This window comes from Doryrhamphus excisus, linkage group LG7 (assembly GCF_037039965.1).
Source record: "Doryrhamphus excisus strain RoL-2023G ecotype Guam linkage group LG7, RoL_Dexc_Guam_v1.1, whole genome shotgun sequence".
NCBI classification, from domain to species: domain Eukaryota; kingdom Metazoa; phylum Chordata; class Actinopteri; order Syngnathiformes; family Syngnathidae; genus Doryrhamphus; species Doryrhamphus excisus.
The window spans coordinates 6,549,880-6,573,391 of NC_136363.1; the positions used below are offsets into that span (position 1 = coordinate 6,549,880).

Below are 23,512 nucleotides of genomic sequence, written 5' to 3' on the forward strand. Positions count from 1 at the left end.
ACAAAAGAAACATACGGGTATCTGATATCCGATCACGTATCGGCCCGATATCGATACGTGATCGATCTAAACTGATTTCTTTACCTTCACTGGCAGTGTTTGACGTGTTGTTACATCTCAATGCCGCTAGATGGCACTAATGTGTAGTATGGAGGCGCGTGTGTCGCTATGCTAGAGATCAAATGTCTGCTTTAATATAGGGCCACAAAAACAAGAGATAACTTTCTTTTTTGCTCATTTTAGTTGATATATGAATATATCACAGTGGTGTTTAGTAAAATTAAGTCATTCTTGAAGTTATTCTGAAACGTCACTGCGTCTGTATTTGCACTTTGTGTGCACACCTAACCTGGTGCAGTCATAAAAAGATAACAGGCAGAATTGTTTTCAGGAGTCGCATGACGCTGACGTCATTTCGGAATGTGGACTCCATTGTCCGAAATAACTGAACCGAAAACACTTTGGGGATACTGTACATCAGACTTGCAGAAAATGCTCCGTTGTCTGTGCAGTTGCTGCCCCTTCCATGAAAACAACGAGGTATGTGTCCTGTGTTGATAAATGAATTTATTTCAGCTTCCATTGAAATAGTTTAGCCTAATAATTAGTGGTGTGTGCTTTATTATGACCATGAATGCAAACAAATTGTTTTTTTCCCATAATTATAAACATAGCAGAACAAACTTAGATTGTTTTTGTCTTGATTATAACGTCACTGCTTTACTACACTCTAAAAAGTAATTCAGAGTATCTGTTGACACCACTTGATTTAATACATAAATACAATGTAAAAAATTTAATTAATTGATTTAGATAAACTTTCTAAGTTGCTAACTTTATTTTTTAAGTTATGTTCAAATAATAATGTTGGCTATTACATGAACTTTATTTAGCATGTCATATACACTCCAATTTTATTTATTTATTTTATTTAGCAAATTTTATATATATATTAAGTTACTGCTACTTAAAAAGCTGTGTGCATTATTATAATTAAGTAGACAACAAATTAAACTACTTTGAATAAAATGATTAAGTCAGTTGACTTAACATATTTTTTTGAGTTATGAACTTAAAAACTTTATTATTCTTTCTTATTTAAAAATAATTATTCAGTAAGCATTACTTAAAATAAGCTTTGAGTGAAGAGGAAAAGCTAATTCGTGCAATGCAATATTGTTTGTTGGTTCAAAGCAATTTCAAATTAAGTTGTCATAACTAAGAAAGACTAATGGAAATTGTTGCGTTCATTTTTTTTTTTGTTGAGGCTAAACATGTATTTTTTTTGAGTGTATAAGATTGCATGGCTATGTAAATTGTTGCTCCATTACCAGAGGCAGCCTCTCCTGCAGCCCCCATGCCCATCTCAGCCAAATGGAGCCGAATCAGCCAGGCTAACAAGGCCTGTAAACAATGGTACACCCTCCCTTTTACTTGTTAGGTCTTCTCTATTGAAGGCATAATGAACAGTCTGTGTGATTTTGTGACTCTTTGCTAGATGCACATCTGAAGCAAATGGGTAGAGTGGTGATGAGGCGGGTAGGCGTGCAGGAACTGGATCAGAGGTTTTCAGATGTGGCCGAGACCTTCAATGAGCTGCAAGAACGCTACGAATCTGTGATTCGACACATCGGAAACCTGCAAAAGAATTGCGGCTGCGCTTCGAGTGACAATCATTTAACTATATCTCATTGTGTGGGGAAGATCTGTGAAGAACACAGTGAGTGACATTATACAAGAGGTCAAATTGTGTCAAAGTGATGTCTTACTTGTCCTTTTTTGTCACTGGTCTTAAAGGGGACAAATACACAGTCTCCCTAAGGATGAAGGGCTATGACTTTACCCTTTCCGTGGTTCCAGTGGGGTCCCCGGGGCAAATTAATGAGCATTCAGTGTCACCGGCTCTGCGATTAGCTCAAGAAGAGGTGAAGTGCACTTCTGAGAACACCAAGGCCGTCATATCCAAGGGTACGACTCTTCAAGAGTTAATTGGATGGCTGCTCCGCAGCAAGGTTCAAATGACCGAGCAGGTGAAGAAGGTCGCGGAGACTTACCAGGAGCAGGGAAGACTAAATGAGAATCTGGAGGAGAACATGAAGCAAGTGAGAAAGGCGAAGGAGTTGTCCCTGAAATACAGACAACGTGCTGGAGAGGTCATTACTGAGGCGGCTCAGATTGCTGGTGCGCCGTTGTAGTTTATGCTCGCTTCTTAACTGACTTCACTAACTAAACTAAAATATAAAAATCACATAGGCACAAATAATGTATTGTTATACTTTACTTATATGACAGTGGGTATTCCTCTGTGCTGTTATTGTCATTTTTTTTCTACAATAACTACTTTCTGTCTTTAACTCAAGCATTGATAAATCTGGCTTTTAATTTGTGTTGATGAATTGCCTGGTAGTTTTTGCACTTCCTTGAGTCACCGCTGGGGGAGCTGTAAACACACTCCCTGGGTCATGAGAAAGGAATGGTCACGTTGGGGTTATTTTTAGTGTCACTGTGTACTAAATATAATTGGACTTTAGCACTCTAAGACTACTATAGATTATATTGGTGTATTATTTTAGGCTGGAAAATAAATGTTCTGCTTCACAGTAAGTCACAGCAAAAATGATAACGAACTAAAGCTTTCATTACTGTGAAAGCCTCCCAGCAAATCCTTAAAAGCCATTTTACAGATTATATTGTGCTTAAGTAAATTGATCATGCATCATTTACCAGCTTTAATATTGATAGATTGAGATTTAACATGTATTGTGCAGTAACAAAAAAAATAGCATTCTAATACCGCTTAAATGCTCCCTCTTTAATGACGTAATAGTGAGAAAGTGCACACACAATTATTTCCAAAGTTATTTCATTGAAAAGCATCTTTGACAGCTCACTCTGTAGTCAAGGGAGCGCGGCTGACAGCTACAACCTACCATGATCACGGAGATTCCCGCCCTTATGCCATACGGCTAATTTGATTGGTTAATGAATTTAATAGGCGGGGCTGTGAGGTCTTCTCACCCGTCTTCCCATTGGTCGGAGTGCGTTTCTTTCCGTTCAGTCTGAGATCGCTCACTTAAAGATGGTTTGACTGAGGAAAGTAACCAAAATGAAGGCGCGGGTGTTATTGTGTAATTGAAGAAATGCACGGAGTAGAGAAGTGATTTTTCTTTGCCCGTTGCCGGAAGAGCATAGGGCAAGGATCCCAGGAGATTCGCCGATAGCATGCCAGTAAGTAAATAACAACTTGCCGGGTTTACTTGCTGTCGTTCCTTACCAGAGCTAGCTTAACTGGCTAACCTGTAAGCGACCGTCATGACAGTTGGAAGTCATTCGGGAAGATAAGATGTGAGTCAGATTAACGTCCATTGGTTGGCTTGACACTCCTTAAACCTTAACACTTACCCCGGTACAGGAAAGCCCGACCGGGGTAATGGTTCCAGCAGAGCTACCGATAAAGTGGGGGTAATTGAAAACGCCACCTGGGTTACCAGTACCTGTCTGTTTCAATGAGATGTGTTTCCTTGGGAGTTGATGAGCTCGGCAACATTTTAATATAGCAACGGTTTCACTTTGCACCGCACTTTATTTTTAGGTTTTGCGTTCAGCCGAAATAAATAACTGCACAGTGCTGCGTTAAAGTGTTATTATATATGTCCGAGCATCCTTATTGAGGTAAACCTGATATGTGCCTCATTAAACAAAATAGCAGATGTTTACTGCATTGAAGTATATTAAATTATATTCATTACCTCTCAAAGTATGCTCTGTTTTCAATTATAGATATATTATTTGAATTGTCTATTATAGAAGTTTGTTGCGGGTTTTCTCCTCCCACATTCCAAAAACATGCTAGGTTAATTGGCGACTCCAAATTGTCCATAGGTATGAATGTGAGTGTGAATGCTTGTTTGTCTATATGTGCCCTGTGATTGGCTGGCGACCAGTCCAGGGTGTACCCCGCCTCACGCCCGAAGACAGCAGGGATAGGCTCCAGCACCCCCGCGACCCTCGTGAGGAAAAGCGGTAGAAAATGAATGAATGAATGAGAAGTTTGTTGCATCAAAAACATTTGTAGTTTTTGGTCAGGTTAAAACGGACTAAAGTCTGTTTGCTGTGCCAGTAGGGTTCATTTGTTGTTTGTGTGAACGCAGTCCAGGACCAAAAGCACCAGCTCAAACACCAGAGAGGTGGGTTTTGAGTCTCCTGCCAGTGGACTTCAGCACCGAGTGAGACATGTAGGCAGCGTAGCCGCATTGTCATTGCTCCTAGACATCCATCCATTTTCTGTATCGCCTATCCAGTTAGACTATATTTAATAATCTCTGCATTTCACAGCGGACAAAAATGGTACGACCCCAAAAGAGTCCACACAGTCAGAAAAATTGTGACATTGCCTTACTTGGGGTCATCCCCTAATATAATAGTAGGGCGTAACATTAGTATTCTGTTTTGTAAATTAGTGTCTGTTGTTCTGTGTTTGCCCACACGCATACAGCTTTAGGGAAACTTGTGTAAACATGTGCAATTTTTTTTGCTAATGTCGTTTGACAGTAAAGCCAAGCTAGGGTCTTTCGCCAGAGGAAATTGTACACACTGCTTTTGTGGTCATCCGTGATGCTTTGTGACAATTTCTGCAACATTTTTACTCACTCAGGTTCATGGCATGGTGTGGATCTATAAAGGCAATACTGAATAGGAACTAAAATAGAAGACCAAATGTCATATTGACCATGTATGTCGTGGTTAGAAGTCCTTTCTAGCAGGAAGATTGACTAGAGATGGAAGAGAGTTAGGTGACGATGTGTGAGCGTCGAGGCTGTGGAGAAGAGAGCGTAGGCTGATGCAAGAGATTTCCTGTCTGTTGCAGCTTTCCATCCATCTCCCTTAACAGCAAAACCACACACACACACACACACACACACAGTAACAACAATCTTGTCTACTTAGCTGAACACATCCTCCTGCGTGCATGTGTGTGTGTGTGTGTGTGTGTGTTTTGGTGGGTGGATGGCTCGGTTGTGTGTGTGTACAGTTTTCACTCCTGACAAGCAACAAGAAACCTCCTGTTTAGACAAAACCTTTGTGAACCGACAGGGTTAAAATTAGGCAATAGATAATCCAAATCAATAAGACTGCAAAAAAAAAGAAGGAAGAGGAAGTGAGACACCAGCGTTTGCTTGGATACCCTGCACTTCCCCAGAAAACTTCCTACACAGTACAACATTAAATGTTAAACATGGGCTATTATTACCAGATGCTGGTGGACATTGTTTGTTTATATTGCATTCACATTTTCCCAAAGAAAATATCAGTGAATATGTGATTTTGTTAAAGTCCGAAAAAGACGTTGCACCTGAATGTGACCTTTTTGGGGGGAATTTTACCCATCCTTAATACTACCGAAACTTATTTTCAAGGCGCATTGATACACATTCCGATAACACTTCCGATGCCCACTCTCAGTGGGATGGCTGTGTCTTCCAGCACACGTGTGCTTCAGTCCTCAGGTAAAAAAAAGAGCCTATCCCAGCTGACTTCAGGTGAGAGGCAGGTAAACCCTGTATTGGGGTCGCCGGCCAATCGCAGGGGTCATGCAGACAAACATGCATTCACACTTATGGTTAAGTTAGAGTGCCAAGTTAACCGAACATGTATATTTTTGTAATGTGTTAGGAAGCAGGAGTTCCCGAAAAAAAAAAAAAACACACATGCACAAGGAGAACTGTTGCACGTGCTTGGTTGGTGAGAGTTTGACTTTTACTTCCTGGACCCTATAAGGAAAACATGTTCAGTTGTCTTAAACTTCTCCATCAGTTTAAGTAATGATCATTATTTTTTGTTTACTTTTAATCACTGCGGTTTTGCCACTGAAAGCTTTGTTTCTTGTGATCATCCAACGTTGGACTGTCAGTTGCACCCTGCACCACAGGAAAAAGCTGCTGGGGCAGCTCTGCTACTCTTAACACCACCCACTTTTGTGTTTTCTTTCTATTTCCTTTAATCCCTCATTTCAAGCTTTCTGTCACAGTGGCCCACTCATTTTTTTTTTTTTACAAAAGCCACCTAATCTTCAAAGGGGAATGTAGGCGTTCTTATTCGCTGTCGGCAAAGTGCCACCTCATGATGCCCGTGATAATTGTTAACAAGTAATCAATCGTGAGAAATCAGTTAATTGCTTCGTAAAGCCATTGAGGCATAATGGAGTGCGCTACATGGTTGCAACCAGCAGAGGCGCTGTTGTCCAGTGTGGGAAGTTGAGCTACATCATTGCTGACCAACTCATCTTGCTAGTATTGTTTTGTTAATGTGAACTAAATAACAATTGAGTAATTGTAGTTTTTTTTTTGCCCTGTTTACTTGCTCAAGGCAATTTAAATATATATATATATATATATATATATATATATCACTAAATTGACAGTTACTATGGTACCCGTTATGTCATTTTATGGCCATATCATCTATCACCTCATACTTTAGTATGTGATGAGAAAAACCTTAACTATATTAGGAAAGCAGGAAGTGAACAAATATAAGTTACTGATTGTAAAAGTACCAGATGGAGGGGTAGGATTTAATAAGCTTTGCTTCTTCCTACTCCTTTTGGACATGTGGAACTGTGAACTGATTATGTGATGCATTTAATTGTAATCTGATGCATGTTCAAATGAAATAAAACCATTACCAATTTATCGTACTTTCTGGACCATAGAGTCCACCGCCCGCAGCCACTAAATTTAAAGACAAAAAAGGATAGTTAGTACATAGATTTTTTTTTTTTTTTTAATAAATGTTTTTTTTTCCCCAAAGAGTGTGTGTAATGCGGTTGGTTCAACTATAGCCAACCAGAAAAGTCATTCATCGCTCTTCTCGTCATCATCCTGGGAAATTGTCCCCTTTAAGTATTCCCAATTCCCTGATCACACACGGGCCCGTGCAAGTCATGTGCAAAAAAAAGTGCATGTACAAATGTGTAAAACATTGAGGACAAAGGCATGGGTATGGCTTGTTCACTCATAGGAACAGGTTTGGTCAAACCACACACTGAATAAACACACTTTTGTACACATACTTCTTTGTAGGAAGCTGTTTTCCATTCGACCGTCTCCAAACCCGAACCATGCAACTCACAAATCATCGGTAATAATGCAGACTCGGAGTATCAGTATTTGTTGAATTGGTCAAGATTATTGTGTGTATCAGTATCCGTTAGTCTCTCATCCCTTTCCATTAGCCTGGCTGGTTGCCACAAGCAGTGGAGAACCTAATGAAGTTCTTTTTATTGACCTATCTGCCTCAATTCAATTGCATTATGGATCCCCTGGGTTGTTATAAATTCCTTTTATCCCTTTTCTCAGAATACATCCAATTATCGCTTTCTCTTTTAGCCGTTGCCATTGATCTGCGCTCTATTCGCCGTCTCGCACAGCCTGTGCCTTTCTCACCCACATTGCTTGCATCAAGTTGTTCATCGCTCCGGTGTTATGTGACTTGTAGCGATTTTTGCTGTTGTGCAATGACTTGTTGTGTGTGTGTGTGTGAAGCGTGCAAGCATAATTCCTTCCTGATCTAGTCAAGATCCTTGTCTTCTTATTAATACCAACATGCCTAATGAGTACATCAGACTAAGACTGGAAGACAAATACCTTCCTGATGAAATAATTACTCTGTAATGTCTTGGCAGCTTATTTTCTGTTTGGTGCTTGTGGTTGTCAGACAGCCATGCAAAAAAAACTCTCCCTTTTCTCAGTCTTAGCATTTAGCTGATTTGTTGGCAATAATTCATGTCCTTCTTTATTCTTTATGCCTCACTTTTATTGTGTGGGTTGACACATTTCATCAGGATACATTGCATTTTCAGTCATGTTTAAGTATGGTAATGTTGCAGCCATTACTGTCAAATATATACACTGGCATATGTACAAAAATGTAAAAATATACATTGGAGTTTAAATTAGGGTTGTCAAATGATTTTTAAAAAATGTAATCAGATTAATCATGATTAATCACCATTTGAAAATATGTTTGAAATATGACCCCCCCCAAAAAATCACATTTTTAAAGATAAATTACATTTGTATTAATTAAAATTTTTTTCAAGCTAATTTAGATCAAACTGAAAGATACCACAGATGTCTGAAAATCTATTTGCATAACACTGTATTATGAAGGGGCGGCACGGCGGTCGAGTGGTTAGCACGCAGACCTCACAGCTAGGAGACCAGGGTTCAAATCCACTCTCGGTCATCTCTGTGTGGAGTTTGCATGCGTGTTTACTCCGGTTTTCCTCCCACATTCCAAAAACATGTTAGGTTAATCGGTGACTCCAAATTGTCCATAGGTATGAATGTGAGTGTGAATGGTTTTGTCTATATGTGCCCTGTCATTGGCTGGCGACCAGTCCAGGGTGTACCTTGGCCTCTCGCCCAAAGACAGCTGGGATAGGCTCCAGCACCCCCGTGACCCTTGTGAGGAGAAGCGGTCGAAAATGAATGAATGTATTATGCAGACCAGTGTGGAGTTGCGTTCAAAGACATTTAAGTTCAGTTGCCATGTTTTGAGTGTATGTACTGTAGAGCAAATTATACTTCCACATTAAGAGTTGCGTATTGCCCATGAACGCATCGTCATGTGAATAGCGTTTGGCCAGCATTTAGAGAGCAGTGCTACTTTGGTGCTGCTCCCCAACCCCGATTTGAAATACTATTGAGAAACTGATCATATCTATTTATCCAATAATTTAGTTTAATTATTTTTTTCTACATCAAGAGTGAGGAGGAAAGGGTTGTAAATTGAATATATATATTTTCATTGAGGCTTTAATACTCCTCCATAAGCAGAACCTATACATCTAGCCTTGCATGTTTTCTCCTTTTGCCGCTGTGACAACGGTACCACAAAGGTCGGCGGCATAGCTGATGGCTGCTTTTTTGTATCTTTCTCCCTTTTACAGCTGATGTGTATGGATGGATAAAAGAGTCTACACCCTAACTGCACTCAATACAAAAAGATCCCAGGAAGGAAACTCTTTTTTTTTTTTAACTGACTCATGTGCTAATCACAACCTTTAGTTTGCTTGCCTGCTTGCTATTAAAGCACACAAGCAGTCCAGTAAGAATTCAGCACCCTCATTACATGTGAAAGAACAAACTGTCACAATGCACTAATTTCACAAAATGGAAGCTGTCCTGTCTCATAATCCTTCCCCATTTCATGAGTCACTGACTCCCCTCCCCCTCTTGTCATTTTCATCACTGGCACAGTCCAGAAATGGACACCTGGCTGCCTTTTAGGGACTGGACACCAAAATAATACCAAATACAGCTATTAGATTTGTGGAAGGAAAGCACAGCATGGAAACTGGGGACAGATGTGTTCCATGGACGGAAAAGAGAGTGTTGGGACATGAGATGTCACTGCTGGCCTCCATCAGCTGAAGTGTTAATACACTTTAATATGTGTGTGATTCACATGGGAGGCAATAGAATTCACTGAAGATTTATGTGCCTTCAGCCCAAATCCGAGCGTGCTTCTGCATTACAATTGAGCAAATACAATTTCTGCTTCCCTGAGGAACTCTCTTTCTCTTTTAATCATCTTTTATGAAAAGACATGCCAAACGTGGATGCCAGCTGTGCATTCCAACAGCTTATTTAACCACGGTTGTTTGGTTTACTAGTTAATACCACGGTATTTTTGTGTCTCTCCACCAAGTGTGATGTCTTATTGCAATACGTAAATTGATCCACAAGTGAAGCTAGTGACCATCTCTGGAAGAAAACACACATGAGCCTTATATAGTCCGTAAACTCCCATTGTGGCTTCCCTTTTTTAATGTCAAAAAATAGCTGTGATTTTTGAACTAACCTTGTAACAACAAAAAATGTATTGCCCTTAAAAAAGGCACAAATTGAAGTTACATATGGAGTCAATAGTAGCTTACTTTCTGTCTTGTAGCCACTGAATTGACTTATATGTTTGTTTATTTATTTGTCTAGGTAGAGGTGAAGCCTCTTCAGATGTGGGAACATGTTGGCTATGGACCAAGGAGTGGTGGAGGAATGGCTTTCAGAATATAAGGTACTGTAAAACAGTATGAAATGGCATTTGAACCCATGTAGAAAGTACCTGTTGTATATGTATATTACCAGGGATCTCCTCCTTGGCAGAAAAGCAGTTTTATTCTCAAAACTGCACAACAAGGCTCAAATGTAAACAAACTTTGTATGTTTTAGACCCTGCCGGACAGTGCCGTGTCTGCTTATGCCACATCGCTAAAAGACAAAGGTGCCCTCGTACCCGCACTCTACAAGGTCATCCGAGAGAACTACAGTGAAGTATGGAACTAACTCTTTTTACATTTTTATACGGGTTACAGGTTTTATTGCAATGTTTATAGTATTGTTTATTGCATGGTTATTGTACAGGATTTTGGGGGCTGTTTATATTAGGCTAAAAGACAAAGGTGCCCTTGAACCCGCACTCTACAAGGTCATCCGAGAGAACTACAGTGAAGTATGGAACTAACTTTTTTACATTTTTATACGGGTTGCCGGTTGTATTGCACGGTTATTGCAATGTTTATAGTATTGGTTATTGCATGGTTATTGTACAGGACTTTGGGGGCTGTTTATATTAGGCTAAAAGACAAAGGTGCCCTCGCACCCGCACTCTATGGGGTCATCTGAGAGAACTACAGTGAAGTATGGAACTAACTTTTTTTACATTTTTATACGGGCTGCCGGTTCTATTGCATGGTTATTGCAATGTTTATAGTATTGTTTATTGCATGGTTATTGTACAGGATTTTGGGGGCCGTTTATACAGTAAACCTTGGATATATCGGACTCGGATATATTGGAAATTCGCTCACAACGGACAGATAAAAAAGAACCAATTTTTCTGTAATTCATTTCCAATAAAAATTCATTGCATATATTGGATTTTTATAACAGATTTCGCCTATTTCGGACAAAATCTCCAGTCCCGTTCCAATTTCCCTCGCATATATCGGATGGCCGCATCGTGGCCTTTGATCCACCTTTGATCCATGTTCACAGCCAAAGCTGAAGATTATAACATCTTTGTATGAATTACAGACATGTACATGAGCATGTACAACGAAAAAAAAAATGTATGGGAACTTGCCGACTTGTCAATAGCCTGTGACGTCATTATCGTTTGCGTTTACGTTTATCGTTTGGTTTCTAAACCTCCTTAATAGCAACAAGAAGGCATTTCTACAGATTTGAGAATTTTTTTTTTATTTCGTTGTACATGTCTGTAATTCATACAAAGATGTTATAATCTTCATCTTTGGCTGTGAACATGGATCAAAGAAAGTTCCCCCATGGCATTGCGCGTCCGTGTAATGAATGTGGCGGACATTTTCCGGTATACGCATATAACGGATTTTGCTTATATCGGACAAAACCAGTGGGAACAATTGAATCCGATATATCCGAGGTTTACTGTATTAGAGTCGGACAGCTGCAGGAAGGAAAGACCTGCGATATCTCTCCTTCACACACTTTGGCTGTCTCATCCTGTCACCATTGGAGCTCCTTATTGCAGTGGGTGAATGTTGGAGAGGGGGTGGCAGTCTTCCTCTTGCCCACCTCCTCCACCTGTTCTAAAGGACATCCCAGGACAGAGCTGGCCTTCGTTATCAGTTTGTCCAGCCTCTTCCTGTCAGCTGCTGCTGTGATGCCCCTCCCCCAGCAGAACACACCGTAGAAGATCCACAATTTACATTCCATCTTTATCTCATAACATGACACAAATATAAAACCTTTGAAGTAAAATACATCTACTTACTTACCATGCAGAGCAGTTTTGCTCTGATGAGCCAATCAGGACAGGGGGCCAGCCCCATTGTCACTGTGTATGTGACAGCGACCTCACCAGTATGTCCGGGAATTTGATCCTTAAAGCCCTGGGTAGGTTAGATTACATTGATATAACAGAAGCTAAAATCTGACTGATGTAGGTAATAGACTGTTTGGAATAAATAGGTAGGTCAGCAGAGAATGCTTTGCTGGCTGACTGAACCACAGCTCCACAGCACTCATGCAGCCCCAGACCATGCAACCATCACCATGTTTAACTATCTTGGTATTCATTCATTAGCAATAATGGCAATTTCATCCATTCTGCTATACAAGCTGTACACTGGCTACTCTAAAGTATATGCAAGTTAAGTTCCCTTGAGAAGATATCCTGTAACAAAAATGGGTGTCAAAATGTGAGCCGTGTACTTACTTTCCTGAGATACTTTATGTGTTAACCAGCATTTTAACAACAGTGTGCTGCACTGATTAATTGCATTGTGACCGTCTACTGTACATACTATGTTTTCTATCATCCTCAGCTGCTGGAGCCAGTTTGTCACCAGTTGTTTGAGTTTTACCGGAGCGGTGAGCCGCATCTGCAACGTTTCACTCTCCAGTTCCTGCCAGAACTCCTGTGGAGCCTTCTCTCTGTGAGCGCAGCTAGAGACCCACACACCTCCGGCTGTATCGAGGCCCTGCTGCTGGGCATTTACAACCTGGTAGGGAAGAGGATGAGCCTGTGTTTACATACAGTTTTGCCTTAAACTGGTAGATTAATCTCTGAAACAGCGTGTGGATATATTTAAATATTTTCGTTTTCAGAAAGATGAATTTATAGCTTTTTCTTCCTGGTTAGAAAGCAGTGTCAGGAGGAATGAGCTAGAAATAGAACAATATTTGACAGACCATGCCTTGCAAATATCACATCCCAGTTCCTTTTTAATGTTTGTACAGAGCTCATTTTAGTCCTATTTTAATCCTTTTTGTGATGTGTTGCCGTGAGCACAGCGTTGGCTCTCTTCGTGTCTGCATAATAGAATAGGTCATGTGTCATTCAGCACACTGGCTTACTTCTAATAATTGAACTGACATTAACATGCACTCAGGGGACACTCCATCCCTGGGGTGTTGATGGCGTTCGTGTGGATGTACACACAACACCAATAGAGAGAGAATGGACATGTAGAACCTCACAAAAACACCCACACATTACAGATGAGTGTTTCGGGAAGAGATAAGTGCAGACTCTTCCTCACTTGTGTTTTATTTCACATACACGGTGAAAAAAACGTCTGTTTTTCCTCACCCACTGATATGTTTCTTTGTCTTCAGGAAATAGTTGATAAGGATGGACAGAGTAAAGTATTGTCCTTCACCGTCCCTTCGCTTTCCAAACCTTCAGTGTATCACGAGGTATGAGACTGTCTTACTGTGAAATGTAAGAAATGATGTCTCTTCTCAAAATGTCATCTTCACCTTCCAGCCATCTGCCATCGGCTCCATGGCCCTGACAGAAGGGGCCCTCGCCAATCACGGGCTGAGCAGGGTGGTGTATAGTGGGCCGCATCTCCAGAGGGAAAACTTCACAGCACAGAACAGGTGACTAAATTGATTATTTACACATGTATAATACTGTATGTTATGATGACATTTCATGAACTGTTACCATCTCATGAAATATTGAAGATGGCCGGCACCCATTCCAGCGATGGCCTATATCAGCTGTTCACCCATGTCAGTTTTAAAGTTGTTGTGTTGCTTTGAGGCGTTCTCTTTTGTAATTTAATGAGCCTAGAAGCTTCCAAACTCACAAGGTTGTTTGTCCGACTTGTCAGTTTGGCCTCCGGATCTGTGTTGGCACTTCTAACCAGCTCTAGATGAGATCACATGAAAGTCATCTGCTGTCTGACACTACTGCAGGGTGCTTGGAGAGATTTGTGCAAATTGAACTTCTGCTATAAGAAATACTTTTTGGTCTTCCGTGTTTATATTTTTCAACAGGTTGTATTTCTGTCAAGATTTTGTTATTTCAAAGTACTGCATCGTGTGTTCATCTAGATTTGATGTGCTGACCTTCCTGTTGCTGTGCTACAATGCTGCTCTCAGCTACATGAGCGCCACTTCCCTCCAGTCCCTCTGCCAACTCAGCTCCAGGTATAAAAAACACACACAGACAGATGTATCATTCTCATTTATTAGCCGCTGCTTGTACGTGTATGATGTCTTTTCTTGTTTGCTTATCCTCCAGAGTGTGTATATGTGGTTACCCGCGGCAACAGATACGGCGCTATAAAGGTATCAGTGCACGGATGACTGTCACATCAGACTTCTTGGTTCAACTCCTGACAGGGATACACTATGCATTGTGAGTGTATTTTTCTCTTTGTGCACATTCTTCATCTTATGTTTTATTTTTTTAGTATACAGTCGCTGTGTGTGTATATATAGAACATTTCAGGAGAAATCCAATCATGATTATTTGACTTCAATTGTGTGTAGGTGTAACGGCGAAGCGGAACTGGGATCCAAAGCCTTGGACGATGTTCTGTATCGGGCCCAGCTGGAGTTGTTCCCCGAAGCACTGTTGGTGAGTGCGATAATCATGTGCATTATGTTTAGCTGTGTGAGGGGAATCATGTGAAGTAGACACACATGCTCGCCGGGCGTATTTGCCTTTGTACACAGCACACTATGCTGTATTGTGTCGGTCTGGTGTGTCAGTCTGCAAGCTGTGTGTAATCCCACTAGATTATTTACATGCTTTCCACTCTGCTCTGTTTAGCTGTAAATCCTTGTGGGGGAAGCAGATTGAGCCTAAGCCTGCAGTATTACTACACCAGTCAAGGTGCATTCCTCCACAACAGTCAAAACACATGATTTATGGATCTGCATTAATAGGATCTTATATATAACATAGTTTAAAAACACTTGCCCGGAATGTTTACTTATGCACACGGGTCATATATAACAAGATCTGAAAGAATCTGCCTTGACAAATGCATAGTTTTACAGTTGGAGTTTGCAGACTAAGTGTTTCTAATATATTGCGCCTCTCACATTGCAAAAAGGGACAACCGCAATATTATTAGAAATACCTCTGATTATGATGTGGCATAGTTCTACACCTCCCTCGCTGATTGAATTGGTAATCAACAAGAACAGCAGCTCTTGTACGTAATCACGTCTGTATGATTGGCTGTGTACCTGATTGATGTAGCATTTGAATGAGGCGTTGCTGCGGCAGGGACAAAAGACGTGTTGTCCCCGTGTTTAAGATTCCACTCACGTTCATTTTAAGAATGTCCACACTGCAAAGACTTGTAAGTAGTCTTAACTTAGTGGCATTAGGGCAGGGACCTTTTGAAGATTAAACGCTTTCTTTTGTACATAAATCTGAAAGAGAGTGCATTATAGATCAGCTTTTATTTGGTTAAGTCACATGGTAACATTGTTTGGAACACTAGTCATAGTGGTATCACCGTTGCCATTGACCTTTTGTGTTGGCATGTGTTTCTCCGGGTACTCTGGTGTCCTCCCACATTCCTAAAACATGCTAGGTTAATTGGCGACTCCAAATTGTCCATCGGTATGAATGTGAGTGTGAATGGTTGTTTGTCTATATGTGCCCTGTGATTGGCTGGGGACCTGTCCAGGGTGTACCCCGCCTCTCGCCATGGGGCCAGCTGGGATAGGCTCCAGGATACCCTTTTAACCCTAGTGCAGATACAGTGCATCCGGAAAGTATTCACAGCGCTTCACTTTTTCTACATTTTGTCATGTTACAGCCTCATTCCAAACTGAATTAAATTAATCTCTTACCTCAAAATTCTACACAAAATACTCCATTATGACAATGTGAAAAAGTTTTTTTTGACTTTTTTTTAATTTATTAAAAATGGAAAACAAAAAAATCCATTTACATAAGTATTCACAGCCTTTGCCATGAAGCTCAAAATTGAGCTCAGGTGCATCTTTTTTCCACTGATCATCCTTGAGATCTTTCTACAGCTTAATTGGAGTCCACCTGCAGTAAATTCAGTTGATTGGACATGATTTGGAAATACAATAACTGTCTATATAAGGTCCCACAGTTGACTGTGCATGTCAGAGCACAAACACCAAGCATGAAGTCAAAAGAACTGTCTGTAGACCTGCGAGACAGGATTGTCTTGAGGCACAAATCTGGGGAAGGATACAGAAAAATTTCTGCTGCTTTGAAGGTCCCAATGAGCACAGTGGCCTCCATTATTCGTAAATGGAAGACGTTTGGAACCACCAGGACTCTTCCTAGAGCTGGCCGGCCTTCTAAACTGAGCGATCGGGGAAGAAGGGCCTTAGTCAGGGAGGTGACCAAGGCCCCGATGGTCACTCTGTCAGAGCTCCAGCGTTCCTCTGTGGAGAGAGGAGAGCCTTCCAGAAGGACAACCATCTCTGCAGCAATCCACCAATCAGGCCTGTATGGTAGAGTGGCCAGACGAAAGCCACTCCTTAGTAAAAGGAACATGGCAGCCCGTCTGGAATTTGCCAAAAAGCACCTGAATGACTCAGACCATGAGAAACAAAATTCTCTGGTCTGATGGCTTTCGTCTGGAGGATGATCAGTGGAAAAAAGATGCACCTGAGCTCAATTTTGAGCTTCATGGCAAAGGCTGTGAATACTTATGTAAATGTGATTTTTTTGTTTTCTATTTTTAATAAATTCAAAAAAAGTCAAAAAAAAACCTTTTCACATTGTCATAATGGAGTATTTTGTGTAGAATTTTGAGGTAAGAGATTAATTTAATACAATTTGGAATGAGGCTGTAACATGACAAAATGTAGAAAAAGTGAAGCGCTGTGAATACTTTCCGGATGCACTGTAAGTGCCATAGAAAATTGGTGGATGGACACTTTCTCCTATGGAGAATCTGTATTTAGATTTGTGGTGTCCAAAGTGTGTGTTTTCTATCGGCCCACGGCACATTCTTAAAATATAATTTAACAAGAAAACTCAACAGAAACATTAATGGAGCAGTAAATAAAGTGACAATACTAAAGGGGGAAAAAGTCGTATGATGAAAGCAATGAATAAAGTTGACATTTTTGGTTAATTATATTTGTGGAACCAGTTATCATGTTGTGAGAATAAAGTCCTGATTATATGAAGACAATTTACAAGAAAAAAGCAGGTATCCTGGAGCCTATCCCAGCTGGCTCCGTGGCGAGAGGCGGGGTACACCCTGGATTGGTCGCCAGCCAATCACAGGGCACATATAGACAAACAACCATTCACACTCACATTCATACCTATGGACAATTTGGAGTCGCTAATTAACCTAGCATGTTTTTGGAATGTGGGAGGAAACCCGGGGAAAACCCACGCATGCACAGGGAGAACATGCAAACTGCACACAGAGATGGCTGAGTGTGGAATTGAACTCCGGTCTCCTAGCTGTGAGGCCTGCGCGCTAACCACTCGGTCGCCGAGTCTCAATTTTATGGGAATAAACTCACAATATTGTGAGGAAAAACAGTCATTTCATTACCAATGAGTGGAAATATTAAGGAAAAAATATGTAGCATCCTTTCATTTTCCAGTATGTGCCCTCTGGTGGAAAAAGTTTGCACACCCCTGATTTAGACGATATAATATCCCCCACACATGTGCACAAGAGTGAGGCGTTACTTTGTCACACCCCCCTTCCCCCCCGCTTGGCCAGAGGCTGTACAACTGCAAATTAAGCCAAAGTAACTACTGTGATCTTCCTGACAGCTCTGGAGCAGCCCTTGGCTAACAGTGTGTGCTTATCCTGTCCATCAGGTGGGTAACGCCATCAAGTCGTCGCTGCGAGGCGCAGCACTGAAGAGCAACACAAAGGAGGGCGCACGTAGTATCCAGGTGGAGATAACACCCACCGCCTCCAGGATCTCTCGAAATGCTGTCACATCCCTCTCCATAAGGGGGCATCGCTGGAAAAGACATGGTTAGTGCTTTGTAGTAGTGGTGGTGGTGTACAATGAGTACAAAGTGTGCACGTCTACAGCGGAGGATGAGGTTACTCTCTCTTCATTGTCCATCATCATTTCTCTGTGTGTGTTATAGCGGTGCCACTCATGAGCCTTTAAGTTGCGGCTGTAGATGGACCTTTTACGTCTTACTTGGCCATGCAGTCAATAACAAACCTCTTTTGTCCGCATGCTCTGTGTGTAGCATTTTAGATGTGGTAAATAATAGCCTTCATTATCATCACAAACAGACCTCATCATATTAGCTTTTTATCTGCCGGATTCTGCTCATTGGGACTTGTTATAGGAATATGTTGTCTTCTTATCACTATAATTTATGTCTTGTTATTTTTCTGCCATTGCATTAATTACTTTTGTGTGTCTTCTTGTGGCCATGTGTGCCTGTGCACATTGCCGTCTTTTTGTTTTCCACATGTGTGCATGGTATGGCTGTGTGTGTGTGTGTTTGTGTGTGTATGTGCATGTTTGTCGTCCTACAACAACCCCCCCCTCCATCCATGCCACACCAGCAGAGTCCCAGGAGGTGAGTGTAGACAATGAGGCCGTGCCAGGGGGCGTGGCCGTCCCCGAGATCAGTGTGACAGGCGTGAGCAGTGAGCGAATGCCCAATGGAGACTCCCTGCGGCCACGCTCTGACGGCCGCATCCAGTCTGATGGCGAAACTTTGGGAGGTGCTACCGATGGTCATGACTTCGGCACTCGGGGGCAGGAGGTCAGGAGGCAGAAGTCTGTGAGGCGAATGATGGAAAATGAGAGTTCTGGCTCAGCCTCCATAGGGAGGGGTCAGTACTAAGGTCCTGCCCCTCCTCCCCTTTGCCCCACTCCTGGGGTAACCTAGGTAACTGTCTGTGGGGGCGTTGTCTGAAAAGCTGCATGATGATTCCCCCCCCTTTTTTTTTATCTTTTTATTCTGCGCTCAATCACCCTTTTATTCTCCACCTAATGACACTATTCCTCATCTGTCAGTCCAACAGCATTCACTCACTCTGTCCTCTGCGGCTCAAGCGTTCTCTTAATGAAGCTCCTCTTAAATAAATCCTTTACAAGCATAACTTCACATTTAAAAAATCCGCTTTGCTTAGTTACGCTACCAATTACTCTCGATCATGACATTATTCCAAATCCTCGTGGTCTCAGCAAGGTTTGGGGGGTGAAGGGTGGTGGTCTCCTCCGCCAAAATTTTTATCCGCCTCGACACAGCACTCCTGGGTTGCACATGGAGACTTCCTTTAGTTTAATTAGCTAGACGCTGGGCAAAGATATGCAGGTCTTTATTTTACTGTTAAAGTGTTTTTCTGAATGGATTTCATGAAAACATTGTGGACACCAACAAGGCCTGCATGTCTGTTTACCAGCTTTTCACTGGTGTTCTCTTTACACCTGAACTGTGTGTTATCGAGGGCTCTGTTAGGGAGTGAATGCATGCCTTTTGAAATGAGAATTTGTGTGTTTTTTATTGTGACTAATTGATCATGTGTGTTGCCTTCTTCACCTTTCCTTCTGCATTTCCTTGGCTTACGCCCTTAGCCACTGTCCTTCCTCGCCTACGGAACAGAACGTGTGTGTTTGCTAATGAACCACTAACTGTCGTCTGGCTAAGCTGACCTTTTGTGCTCAACCTGAACATTTGTCTCACAGCAGGTGGCGAGAAACCCAATTTTTTTAGCTGTGGTGCTGGTGTGTAAGCGCCACCTGCTGGAAGACTGTAACTACAACTCTTTTTGTCATGCAGCCCATCATGTAGTCCAAACATTTGATGGTTAACGGTGACGTTTTTGCTATTGGCAGAATTACATGGGCTGGATGACGGGAGTTATTCCCATTCTCTGCATATCCGTGTTGTTAATGTTAATGTTAATGCTTGGCTTGTGTGTCCTTCTCACAGACGCAGTGGATCTGGGTTCCCCGGATGAGCTGATGGATATTTCGGAGGCAGATGAGGGTGTGTGGCCAGGCGGGGTGGGTCCTGATGTGAACCCACCCACCATCACTATCAGCAACAGCGTGACCACGTTAAACCTGGGGGCTAAGGCCATGAAAAAGTGTCGTCTCGGCGGGCGGGGCAGCAAGGACAAAGAGGTGAGCCCCCTGACAACAGGTCGTGCCGCGAGCGAGAACGCAGAGGTGTCCGTCAAGCGGCTCACGCTCACTTCGAGCCAGTCCGTACCCAAAGCGGGCGCTCTCACCAGCCTGACACGCACCGCCAGCGCTGTATTCTCCCGCTCCTTTGAGCAGGTACCCGGTGGGCCCACCTCACCCTCCACTAACCACACCGCCTCAGAAGCTGGCCACTATTCATGCAGTCTTCAAGAAGAAGGCATGGGGTATTTAAATCCAGGGCAGAACCACACGCAGCGCTCTCCAAGCATCAGCGTGCACCTCGGCTCGGACCTTTGAAATAATGAAATATGAACCTACGGATCTGATCCTGTGACCCCGTTTTACCTGGAACTGTAAGCCATGCCACCTACAAAGGACCACCTTCTCAATGATACTCTATACTGTGGCGTTCTGGTTTGTGTGTGCCGTTAAAGCAAGCCGCTCCTCAGTTCCCATCCCAGCAGTGTGTTCTCTGAACCCCACAAGAAGCCACCTTGCAGCTTTCTTTGACTTGTTTAGTTGTACGATGTCAGGAAAAAAAAAACTGTACTCCTCAGCAAAACGGCACTTAAAGCTCATCAAATACACTGTGTGGAAAAGTATTTGGACATGTATTTCTAACAGGCGTGTGTTGCCTTTTGCATGCCTTTTTCCATATGCTCACCTTTACCCTCACCCAGTTTCGTTGGGCCGGATTTAAATGTGTGCGTTTCATTTTTGAAAGGATTTTTCAGCCTAAAGGCTGCTCATGTGAATGAATGAGGTAGAAATTTCCCTGATGTAAAATGTTTATACTGTACTACTTTTTAAAGATTGCTTCTTTTCTCATAGCAATACAAATCTTACCTACAGTGTTTCCCTCCTTTTGGACAGATTATACTGGTATGTTTGCACTTATAATATCCAGATATCCACATTCTTCCCCAACAAATATAGGCTAGCCAATAAGATACAAATCATTTCTTAATGTTTACAATCGCACAGTATTGTTATAATGTGCAAGCAATATTAGCATCTCACCATTCCCTGGACAAAAGAAGTCGCACATGGAAGTATTGCACATGGAAAGAAGAGTTAAATATATTTTTCCAATGAAGAGCTAAAGAGGTTTGTCAGCTGTGGTATTTATAACCAATCCAAAAAGTACAGTATATTTGTTGTATCAGTGAGAAAAAGATGTGGATTATTTTCATTTCTTGTGTCCCCATGTGGTTTTCTCTACTACAGTTCATCTGCTTTTACGTGACATCCTAATTCAAACACTAATACTGCTGTTGTCTGTGTGCTATTAACGGTTGATGTACATATTTTGGTGGGACAATCTTTGTGTTTCGGTATGTTGCTTTACAAAAACGTGAGTGGTTCTGCTCTTGTTGTACATCACACTGTTGTACTAAAGATGTTTTTATTGGCCTTTTTTTTAATGTCTGAAGATGTTCAACTCACTGGTGGAAGTCCTGGAAATAAAATTGTTTTTGATTCCACTTTGTCTCTCTTGAAAATTAATAAATATGCACATTTGTTTCAACTGTGATTAGCTTTAACTAAACATACATTAGCGGGCGGCACGGCGGTCTAGTGGTTAGCGCGCAGACCTCACAGCTAGGAGACAAGGGTTCAATTCCCTCTTGGCCATCTCTGTATGGAGTTTGCATGTTCTCCCCGTGCATGCGTGGGTTTTCTCCGGGTACTCCGGTTTCCTCCCACATTCCAAGAACATGCTAGGTTAATTGGCGACTCCAAATTGTCCATAGGTATGAATGTGAGTGTGAATGGTTGTTTGTCTATATGTGCCCTGTGATTGGCTGACCAGTCCAGGGTGTACCCCGCCTCTCGCCCGAAGTCAGCTGGGATAGGCTCCAGCACCCCCCGCGACCCTCGTGAGGAAAAAGCGGTAGAAAATGAATGAACATACATTAGTTGCAGTTGCATATTCCACCCACAAGATGGCGACAAGTGCCGACACCTGGTTTTCCTTGAGGTTGTCATCAAGTGTTTCCTCTTCCGGTGTCCTTTAGTTAGCAAGTAGCGGCGTCTTCGCTACACAGGTTAAGAAAAAATGGCGAAAATAAGCAAAGAGACCAAACAACGGCTGCAGCAGCTTTTCCAATGCGGCCAGTTCGTCATCCGATGGGGTTTTATTCCCACTGTCCTATACTTGGGTGAGTATGACGATGCGGAAGAGGTTAGATAAAACATGCTACTCTCGTGTTAGCCTCGCTCGCTAGCGGGTTGACACTCTACCTTTTGTAGCCTTGTTTCGCTATAAAAGTGGTTCTGAGTAGGTGGGTACTCTATTGTATAATAACATAATAAAAACATGTAATAACATATATTTAATTTGAGTGAAATTGTGTTAGTTAATGTTTGAATGACGAGTTGAGGGTCACACCGGAAGTAATTTAGTGAACGTATCACCACGGCGCTCAAAATTAACAGAACGTAAAGCAATGTTTGAACGGAAGTATAATGTGTCCGATTGGGAAGTTGAGAAGCTTACGTTTGTGAAATCACCTCCAGTGGGAAATACGCCCATTGCCAAATTCATTTTGGTTACGTCAAAGAGAATGTTTTGTTTTTGTTCACCCGGTTGTAGATAACCTCTTGAATGGTTGCATAAAAACTCTAAAAATGGCTCCCATTTAGACCTTTGCTTGAACTAGAAGCCTCCATCAACTGCATCATCGTTGAAAATAATTAACAAACATTCTAATATGCTTTTCTTAATTTCCTACAACAGGTTTCAAACGAGGAGCAGATCCAGGAATGCCAGATCCCACAGTCTTGAGGTATAAATTCTACACAGTGACCATTAAATATGAGAGCTGTTGGTGAAGTATCCCAAGTATGTTTTTTGTATTGTTTTATATTTCCTCAATGAGTGGTACATGCAATACAAATGTGCAGCCAAAATTTGGCGTTGGAAAGAAATGAACCATACAATCTTCCTTTATAAAGATTAATATTCATTGGAATAGAATACATCTCTCGCTACATCGCTGTTCGAAAATCTCTCCCTTCCTGTATCGCAGTTTTTCAACAATTAATACATCATCATGGTTTTGTGGTTGATGTGGCCTGTTATTTGTAAAAAAAATGCATATTTCAACACAGTGTACGGATTTTTTTTTGCCCAAATGACAAGCATTTCAAGCATAAAAATGGCTAAATTAACAAAAATTCCAATACAGAAATGAATAGCCATTAATACCAGCATTCAACTTGTGAATGTAGTATTCTACATCAGTCACTAGGGGGCATATGGACAAATAAAAGGTTATCCTTGAAAGGATTCACCTTAAATTTCCGACAGAAATGCGCGATTGACAAATGAAACGCAGATTTTGGTTGATTTTGTTTTTGTGTGTCTCTCTAGTTTACTATGGGGATGAGGAACATGAACGCCACCGTCGATAATTCCTGTCTGCAGACCACCATGTCCTGCTTCGTAGTGAAATGTCTACCAAGTCATCATTTCAGTGCATGTTGATTTTATCAAATTATACTTCAATTGTAAAAAATAAACCAAAATATCACTAAAATCCCATTAGTCAAGCACCATTATTGGCACTCAT

At 41.6% G+C, this 23,512-nt stretch overlaps 2 protein-coding genes across 4 annotated transcripts; both read left to right on the forward strand.

The window, feature by feature from the left end:
* Window positions 1–403: 403 nt before the first annotated feature.
* Window positions 404–21,421, forward strand: hycc1 (hyccin PI4KA lipid kinase complex subunit 1). 3 transcript variants are annotated; one of them, XM_078791963.1, is made up of 16 exons: window positions 404–540; window positions 1,335–1,416; window positions 1,499–1,720; window positions 1,798–3,228; window positions 9,999–10,080; window positions 10,236–10,337; window positions 12,371–12,550; window positions 13,164–13,244; window positions 13,315–13,430; window positions 13,890–13,985; window positions 14,080–14,196; window positions 14,331–14,418; window positions 17,632–17,794; window positions 18,347–18,604; window positions 18,640–18,675; window positions 19,723–21,421. In XM_078791963.1, exons 5-16 carry the CDS (start codon window positions 10,030–10,032, stop codon window positions 20,232–20,234), a joined length of 1,800 nt encoding a protein of 599 aa, XP_078648089.1. In that variant the 5' UTR covers window positions 404–540; window positions 1,335–1,416; window positions 1,499–1,720; window positions 1,798–3,228; window positions 9,999–10,029; the 3' UTR covers window positions 20,235–21,421. The 3 variants fall into 3 exon arrangements, with proteins under 3 accessions (XP_078648089.1, XP_078648090.1, XP_078648091.1); XM_078791964.1 differs by having other exon boundaries at window positions 18,350–18,604; XM_078791965.1 differs by lacking the exons at window positions 18,347–18,604; window positions 18,640–18,675.
* Window positions 21,422–21,924: 503 nt separating this feature from the next.
* On the forward strand, window positions 21,925–23,479 carry tomm7 (translocase of outer mitochondrial membrane 7 homolog (yeast)). Its single transcript, XM_058046355.2, has 3 exons — window positions 21,925–22,099; window positions 22,678–22,726; window positions 23,314–23,479. Exons 1-3 carry the CDS (start codon window positions 21,997–21,999, stop codon window positions 23,327–23,329), a joined length of 168 nt encoding a protein of 55 aa, XP_057902338.1. The 5' UTR covers window positions 21,925–21,996; the 3' UTR covers window positions 23,330–23,479.
* The last annotated feature ends 33 nt before the right edge of the window (window positions 23,480–23,512 follow it).

Coding starts and splice junctions, on each gene's coding strand:
- hycc1 (XM_078791963.1), top strand. CDS start 10,030: ATGTTGGCTATGGACCAAGGAGTGGTGGAGGAATGGCTTTCAGAATAT. Junction 10,081..10,235: donor AATGGCTTTCAGAATATAAG/GTACTGTAAAAC, acceptor TGTATGTTTTAG/ACCCTGCCGGACAGTGCCGT. Junction 14,419..17,631: donor TGTTCCCCGAAGCACTGTTG/GTGAGTGCGATA, acceptor CCTGTCCATCAG/GTGGGTAACGCCATCAAGTC.
- tomm7 (XM_058046355.2), top strand. CDS start 21,997: ATGGCGAAAATAAGCAAAGAGACCAAACAACGGCTGCAGCAGCTTTTC. Junction 22,100..22,677: donor TCCCACTGTCCTATACTTGG/GTGAGTATGACG, acceptor TTCCTACAACAG/GTTTCAAACGAGGAGCAGAT.